General features: G+C 35.8%; 1 protein-coding gene across 1 annotated transcript in view; it reads left to right on the forward strand.

Moving 5' to 3' along the window:
* CA1 (carbonic anhydrase 1) overlaps window positions 1-8,556 on the forward strand; it is a 50,749-nt gene extending 42,193 nt beyond the window's left edge. Inside the window, exons 4-8 of the mRNA XM_001924183.5 lie at window positions 1,173-1,291; window positions 4,634-4,729; window positions 5,593-5,655; window positions 6,999-7,154; window positions 8,108-8,556. Coding sequence (XP_001924218.1) covers window positions 1,173-1,291; window positions 4,634-4,729; window positions 5,593-5,655; window positions 6,999-7,154; window positions 8,108-8,224 — 551 coding nt within the window. The 3' untranslated portion in view covers window positions 8,225-8,556. The remainder of the gene's footprint in view (window positions 1-1,172; window positions 1,292-4,633; window positions 4,730-5,592; window positions 5,656-6,998; window positions 7,155-8,107) is intronic.
* Window positions 8,557-9,045: the final 489 nt, after the last annotated feature.

Here is a 9,045-nt window from a genome sequence, read left to right on the forward strand (position 1 = left end):
TCTGTTTTTTTTCCATCCTCTTCTCAGTGACACTATCCCATCTATTCTGGTTTCTGATATCTTTATGTTCATTTCACACTCTCTGAATAAACAGTATCTTTTGAAAATCTATGAAATATCTTGCATATAAAAACTGAAAAGGCAAATATTTTCTAATTGAGATGAGGGTGGAGGAGCACAGTAGGGAAAAAAAAAAGGTGAAAAATATATTTATTTTTGTGGCCAGAAAATGGCTCTGTAACTGTCAAGTGCTTGGGTACCAATAAGAAAATTTTCTTGCATGCATTGTGCATGGAACAATTTTATGCGTAAGTATACTTGTTTATCTTCCCCTCTCCCTACTAGGTCACAGTGACCAAATTATCTTCATACCCAGAATCCTGCACATTTTCTGCTACATAGGAAGATTTTCCTGAAATGTTACTGAATATTTTATTAAATGACAAGTCCATAAAATAATGCTACTGACCAAAAGCAGAATTTATTTTAGCATTTTCTTACAAGGTTCTGGACCTAAACTTTAGACAGTTTGGATCTATGTCCATTGTTAATATTGAATTAGATCTGGTATTTTGTGTGTTTTATTAATCATATAATTGGATAGACTCTCTAAAGCTACATGGTCAATCAGTGTTAGAATTTTAAAAATGATCATATGGCCCTACTAGAACTTTCTTTTGGCTCCTGGCTAGGAATTCTCAACAAAGCTGTCAAGATACCGTCTTATGTCTTGATCTGTTGCAAAATATAGTAACGAATAATTTGTCACTAAAAATAAATTACTAAAGCTCTTGAGGCATACTGCCCATTACAGTCGTTGTTGAAAGAATGAGTGAATGAACTTGCAAATTAAAGCAGATTCAAGGAAATCCCTGTAATCAAATAATTCATTCATTTTCCAATATGTTTTCTTGAAGGCAGGAAAAGGTCAATTTATTGCTCACAGTGTTGAGAATCATGTATCACACATGTGCTACCTTAGGGTGCACCATGCATAAGAATGCCATCATTGGGATGCATGGCTGGGAGTGGGGGAAACAAGATGAAAACTTTGGTGCTGGTGTTTGTTTTAATTTTCATTCAACCTGATTCAGCATTAGCTTATATTAAATGCAAAGATAAGCTGGCGCTTATGATTGTTAACACTAACAGTAGTTTCCCTTTCCTTCTAGTGCTGAAAGATGGTCCTCTGTCTGAAAGCTATAGGCTCCTTCAATTCCATTTTCACTGGGGCAAGACAGATGACTATGGTTCTGAGCACTTAGTGGATGGAGCCAAATATTCTGCAGAGGTAATGTCCTTAGTAAGTGAGAGATAACTACACTGAGAGTACTCCCAGAAGCAGCTCTCTTTCAACACAAGACACCATTATAATGTTTTCAAAGGAATGAAGGGGACTTGCAAGCTCCATTAAAATCAAACACAGATACCCCATGTTTGGCAAGAGTGGGAAATTTTTCATGTGAAAGAAGCAGCTGAACTTGGAGTTGAACTCCTGAGCACCAGAATCCTCTTTTGTTTCAGAATGCCTCGAAAATGATTCCTTGATATTAGGTGAGGCTCAGTGGGAAGTGCTGCTCTCTTTTAAAGTGCTGACCCCCAAATTCTTAACCCACTGTAGTGCAGTGGGATGAGAATCTGGATGCAGTGGCCTGGGTTGCTGTAGAGATGAGAGTTCAATCCCTCAGCTTGGTGCAGTAAGTTAAAGGAATAGCATTGCTGCAGCTTCCACGTAGGTCACAGCTGGGGCTAGGATTCAATCCCTGGCCCAGGACTTCCATATGTCATAGGTATGACCATTTAAAAAAAAAAAAAAAAAAGGACTGCTAAGAGTGTAAATTTAACCATAGGAATGGTAACAGAGTAGCATACTGAAGGTCTGAGAGTCCCTGGTTGCAGGCTATTACCCTCTGGCCCCTTGATTTGCCCTGAAATGGAATTTTTTGATCCAAGACATTTTGTCTGTGTATCCATGGAAAAATGAAGAACATTTGCATCAAACTGTCAACAGAGTATCTGGAAGATTGAAAAGGAAGAATTTTTGCTCTTTATAGGAATAAACATAAGTTTGTACCAATATATACAGGTTGGTTCCTTTATTTTACTCTTACAAAATGAATTTGTAATAAACACTGTTTTGCAACATACATCTTTTTCCCATTTACCAATCTATCATGATCATTTTTCCAAGTCAGTAGTTTCAATTCTGCCTCTTCTTTTAATGTCTATACAGTATTTCAGTGTATGCAATATGTCAGAATTTATTAACTAACCCCTACATAGGAACAATTACAATGGCTTTGGATTTATGTTCTGTTGATTTTTTGGCTTTTACCAAAAAATTCTACAATTAAAAAAATTGTACAGGAGTTCCCTGGTGGCCTAGAAGTTAAGGACTCAGCATTGTCACTGCTGTGGCTCAGGTTACTGCCATGCCTGGGGTTCAATCCCTGACCTGGGAACTTTCACATGCCCTGGGCACAGCCAAAACACACACACACACACACACACATACACACACACACACACATCTGTACATATATTTTACACACTAGTGAAAGCAATTATGCATGGTAGATTTTCATAAGAGGGATTGTTAGGTTAATAGGGTACACGCATTCCTTAATGTTGATAGAGGATTTGGGAAGAATGTACAAATATAACTTACTTTACTTTGTAAAGTGAGACTAATAACTTTCAATGTTGTAGAAATCCATTAATTCTTTTTTCCTATTTCTCCTTTGTAAAATTGAAGGTGGACTAAAATCAGATGGACTGAAAACTTTAATTAATCTGAGTAGTATATTTTAGGAAGAATATTTGGTTGTATCTAAGAAATCTGAATCGGTGATTCTTGGTTCTAATTTGAGAAATATAAAATCAATCCAGGCTAGAGATGACAGGCACTTAGACATAAAGTTCACCTATGACAGAGAGCAGGAGGGAGGAAGGAAAGGAGGGCAGGGGTGAGGGAAAGGAGGGAGAAAGAGAGAGGAAAGGAGAGGAGAGAGAAATTAGATATGTGGCATTGAGAACTGATCTACTAAATAGTGATGATAGAAGTGACCAAATGATCACTTTACATTGAGTGGTCGGAAAAGGATGTTTTCAAGAGTGTCACTGAGTTCAGCTCTAATTCAAATAAAAAGCCTGCCTTTAAAAGACTATGGGGAAGGGCATTCCAGAGAAAATCAGCAACTAATGAAAATTCAAAGTTGTGAACCAAGTATAATCTTTCAGATGAGCCGAAAGATGGATGTTGATAAGTGGAGAAAAGCAAGAAATTGGAAGTTCCCACTGAGGCTCAGTGGTAACAAACCTGACTAGAATCCATGACCATGTGGGTTCAATCTTTGGCCTTGCTCAGTTGAATTAAGGAGCCAGAGCATTGCTGTGAGCTGTAGTGAAGGTCACAGATGCAGCTCCAATCCTGCGTTGCTGTGGCTGTGGCTGTGGTGGGAAGCTGTAGCTCTGATCCGACCCCTAGATAGGGAACTTCCATTTGCTTCAATTCTGGCCCTAAAAAGCAAAAAGGAAAAAAGAGAGAGAGCGAGAGAGGAAAGGAGGGAAGGAAGGAAGGAAGGAAGGAAGGAAGGAAGGAAGGAAGGAAGGAAGGAAGGAAGGAAGGAAGGGAAAACTGTTTTGTATTTTTGAATGAGCAATTAGATGAATGGTGGTGCCATTTCCTAAGAAGGGACAATGAAACAAGTCTGGCAGGGAGGAAATCAATAGCTCTAATTTGGCCATATGAAATTTGAGATTCATATACGACATCCATGTGGAGAAAGCAAGAAAATCTCAAGGGAGTTCCCATTGTGGCTCAGCAGGCTAAGAACCCAATATAAGTGTCCTTGAGGATGCAGGTTTGATCCCTGGCCTCACTCAGTGGGTTAAGGATCCAGTGTTGCCATGGCTGCAGTGTAGGTCACAGATGCAGCTTGGGTCTGGTGTTGCTGTGACTGTGGCATAGGCTGGCCATTGAGCTGAGCTCCTATTAGACCCCCTAGCCTGGGAACTTCTGTATGCCACAGGTGCAGTTATAAAAAAATAAATAAATAAAGGTAGATGAAGAATTTCTAATAGAAAGGCATAACTGAGAAAAAAATTTCAGGAAGACATATATACTTACTTGGATATACAGGTCCAGATTTTCACAGAGAGTTAAGCTAGAGGTACTGGTTTGAGAGGTGCCTGGACATACTCAAGAATCTATCCTTGGCCAAGATTCCCAGTTACTTCAGAAACCCCTTCTCATATAGTTGTTGAGAAGTACCTCAAGTAAGAGAACATCATTTCAACTTCTGTCCCAAATCTAGTTAGTCAGTATTCCTTATCTTCTCATACTAAAAAGAGATCTTAAAAAAAAAAGAAAAAGAAAAAGGAGTAATACTGAACAGTTATGGTATTGCAAGAAAAGTAATTTTACTTTCTGGTTCCAGGATTTTTAACTTGCCCACTCTACTCAACTCACAGATAACCCTTCTTAAGTGCGAGAAAGCCCTTCCCATGCCCTGGGTAAAAGTTCACATAAGTTTTACCTGTCTAAGCCAAGATATATCTTCCTATACTAAGTTAGCATCTAACTTAAGTTTTACTCTCCCAATGGTATAAATAACCAGCATTATATTTTTAGCTTCACATAGTTCACTGGAATTCTGCGAAATACTCCAGCGCTGCTGAAGCTGCCTCACATGCTGATGGTTTAGCCATTATTGGCGTTTTGGTGAAGGTGAGTTATAGAGAGTTGGAGAACTCTGCTAAAACTATTTTTTACCAATCAGACCTCTAAATAGGATGAAATAAGCAGAAAATATATTTGAATCTTTTTTTTTTAACTTCCCTTTCTACTAATGATGGACCACAGGTGAATAAACAGTTACCTGGTATGTTGTGAGTTTGTTTTTTCTCTTTACTCTTGAAGAGAGAAATAAGTTTCAGGTAGAGATGAAATGAGAAGGTGTTGAAGGTGGGACGAATTTTTATTTTTCAGCTCTTCCAAATTTCCTTTCTTCTAAATGTCTTGCCTCATAGAATCAGGAGTTCATCAATTTAATATTTGATCAGTAAAAAAATATTGAGTGGACTTTTGTCCCATAAAGACAATTCAATTGATATTTAAAATAGTAGATTTGTTAAAAATCTTCTATAAGGGAGTCCATGAATAGGGCAGTTATTAAATTGGGTATAAATGGACGAATAAATTTTGGAATTATGGTAATTCTAGTTAACATTTATTGCACATTTATAGCATGCCATTCACTATATTAATTACAATCAATAGAATAGACCAAAAGTAATTGGTTTGTTTTTGAATCACAGTTTTCTAAATTCCTGGATTTTGACTTGCATATCTTTGAACATCATACCCATATTAAATTAAAAACAAGATTATTATTTGCAATTTTATCTGTGGTTACACTTTATAAACAATTTACAGAGCATAAGGGCTCTCAAAGATATAAACTAAGCAAAATTTCCTCTCCTAAGCAAAAATATTTTACTTTTCTTAAGTTACTCTTTTTAACTGAAAAAAAAATAACTAAACAATTTTGACTTGATAATAATTTTTATCTCATTTTTTTTAATCTCCAGGTTGGTCAGGCCAACCCAAATCTTCAGAAAGTACTTGATGCCCTAAAAGGAATTAAATATAAGGTAAATAGACTAATTAAGTTAGTTTAACTCAGAGAACAAGATGCACAGAACTACTTAAGTCATTTAATGACATATTTAATGTGGGAAGTAGGAAGACTGAAGCAAAAATAACCAATTCGAAAATCAAGGTACCGTTTAGATGTCCCTTGCTTTTGAGAAAGTCTCTGACTCAGGGATTTGTTTTGTTCTTTGGTTTTCGTTGTTACTGCTTATCTATTTCAGCAGGATGAAGCCTATAGAAGAATGGGTTTCATAACTGTTCATATTTGTTTTAAAAACTAGATCAAACTGAAATGTGAATTTTTTTTCCAGTTCATAGAGAAAGATAACTTTTTTTAGGAATGCAAAAATCAACAAGACCAGGTTGTCAACTGTGACTACCACAAATGAACATTGCAATGACTATCCTAATCAATGTAATAAAATAAGGAAAGAAATAAGAATACATATTAAGAGAAATATTAGAAAAACAGAAAAAAACTATCATCAAGTGTAGAGGATATGATTATTGACATCTACCTGGAAAATACAGAACAGCTAAAAAACAGAATTCATATACAAGTGAAGTTGACTACATAAACTATTAGCAGACAAATATCAGTTCATATCAGTTCATTTTCTTCTTTCTTTTTTTCTTTTTTTTTTTTTTTTTTTTTTTTTTTTTTTTAGGGCTGCACCAGCAGCATATGGAGGGTCCAAGGCTAGGAGTTGAATCCAAGCTGTAGTCACTGGCCTACGCCACAACCACAGCAATACCAGATCCAAGCCACATCTGTGACCTACACCATAGCTCATGACAACGCCGGATCCTTAACCCACTGAGCAAGGCCAGGGATTGAACCTGTGTCCTCATGGATACTAGTCAGATTCATTTCCGCTGAGCTGCTATGGAAACTCCCAATTTCATTTTCTATACACCAATAATAACCAAACAGAAAAGAAAATAGGAATAAGTAGAATAAAACTAAAACATACAATATACATGTCAATAAATATCTTTGCCACTGGAACAGTATCTGGTACCTTCCCTAGACAAGCAATAAATGCTTTACACTGGAAATTAAATATCTTTTAAAGAATATAGATTATTATTAAGAAATTTTTGAACCTTTGCTTATCTTCAACCAAATGAAGAAGAATGCTCAGTCAAAATTCTGGTGTCGCATATTTTCAGTCTTCTTTTACTTTTATAATTTATGTCCTCAAATATACCAATCATGAAATACCATGTAGCGGAAAAATCAGTTAAATTCTCAGCTAAGATCTCTCTATATATGTGTGTATGTGTATCAAATAATATAAATTTTGTATCATGGTGTAATAATATATCACTTTTCTTTCAGGGCAAAAAAGCCCCATTCACAAATTTTGACCCCTCTGTTCTCCTTCCTTCATCCCTGGATTACTGGACCTACTTTGGCTCTCTGACTCATCCCCCTCTTCATGAGAGTGTGAACTGGATCATTCTTAAGGAGAACATCAGTATCAGCTCAGATCAGGTAGAGTATGAAAGTGGATGAGTGAAAATTAGGAGTGCAAAGCAGAAATATCACTTCAGTTCATAGTATTAATGAGGGAAATTATTATTTCATTTATATTTTGGAGAGTTCATTTTCCCTTCCAACTGAAAAAGATTTATTTTTGACGTAAGATCTATCAAATAATCAAAAAGAAAAGTGTGTAATAAATAATTTTTAAATTTTATGTTAAAAAATATGAGATTTAGAACTTCTGCTATTCTTTCCACCTTAGTAAGGAAAAATCCAACCTTGTTAAATATCTTCCTAAGAGTTTCAAAAACAAAGAAAAAACTGTTACAATTAAACTGTTACAGTTAAGGCTTTGGGGAACTGTGACTTTCAAGTGGCATACTTCGAGAGTTGACATGGGGTTTTTTGCTCTTTTTTGAAGCTTAAGCTCTTAAATATTCAAAAAATATCTCATTAATTATTGTTTATAATTATGATAATAACAACTACCTTTAAACAACTATGTTACTAGGTGCTTTACATATGTCTTGTCAGTCAATGTTCATAACAAATCTTTAGGAAAAGCAGTATGGCCTCTTGGTAACTAACATTTCTTGAGCATAAGCCATAAGCCAAATACCATTCCAAGAACTTTATATGGATAAACCCATTTAGTCTTCACAACAACACAGTGAAATAGTACTGTATGGAAACTAAGGCAATGAGCAGATAAGTCTCTTACCCATGATACCCAGTTGGTGAGTGAGAAAGCTGGTATTCCAATCCAGTCAATCATCAATAACTTCAGCCAAATGTCTAAGTCAAAGAAATGTAAAGGAATTTTTGGCTTCTTCCCTTCCCATGAGTGAAACCATTGCAATCCTCAACCTGATTTCTAAATATTGGTGCATTAATTATAGTAGGAAAAAAAATGTGTTTTGTGTAACTTTAATAGCTTTTGATTATTTTATATTTCCTCCAAGCTTGCACAGTTCCGCAGTCTTCTATCAAATGCTGAAGGTGATAAGGACGTTCCCATTAAGCACAACAACCGGCCACCCCAGCCTCTGAAGGGCAGAATAGTGAAAGCTTCCTTCTGATGGGCACAGAAAGAAATGTATCCTCCCCTGAGGAACACAAATCTGCTTCTGACATAATCCAATAAAATAAGTTTTAAGTAACAAATTTATTTCAATACTAGCAAGACAGCATACCTGCAAATGTAATCTGTAGAACTAAAAAACTTTAACTTTTGTTCTTAACGCTTAACTCAAATAGTAATCTGTAAGTGTACAAAACGTGCTTAAATTCAAATTTATTTTGTGGAATTCTTTATAATTGCAATTAAGTGGTAATTAATTTCTTAGAGCTATGTATCTCTTCCCATGTTATTCAGTTTAATGGAACCAATAAAATAGTCGTATCCCTTTCATTTTGTCTATTATATATGTTTTTTATTTTATAGCCACACCCATGGCATATGGAACTCCTGGACCAGGGGTCAAATGGGAACTGCAGCTGTAGGCCTACACCACAGCCACAGCAATGTGGCATCCAAGTAGCGTCTGTAACGTACACCACAGCTTGCAGCAACACCAGATCTTTAACCCACTGAGTGAAGCCAAGGATTGATCCCTCAGCCTCACAGAGACAATGTTGTATCCTTCACCTGCTGAGCCACAATAAGAACCCCTATATTCTATTTTTAAAAAGCATCAAGTTTCCACCCAATTTACATTCAAGAATCTTAAATACTTCATTTGCAATATTATCTTGTCTCATATATAATAACTAAACTAAGAGCAGCTTGAGATGAAATATTGAGAATTCATTTGCTTACTCTTGAAGACAAATACACCACTAAGATGATAATAGGATTTAATATTTTTATGGTGGCCCCAAATTACTACCATTTATATAC

This window comes from Sus scrofa, chromosome 4 (genome assembly GCF_054392235.1).
Source record: "Sus scrofa isolate SSC_HxYL_T2T_F1_AM1 chromosome 4, Sscrofa_HxYL_maternal_Yorkshire_Landrace_v2.0, whole genome shotgun sequence".
NCBI classification, from domain to species: Eukaryota; Metazoa; Chordata; class Mammalia; order Artiodactyla; family Suidae; genus Sus; species Sus scrofa.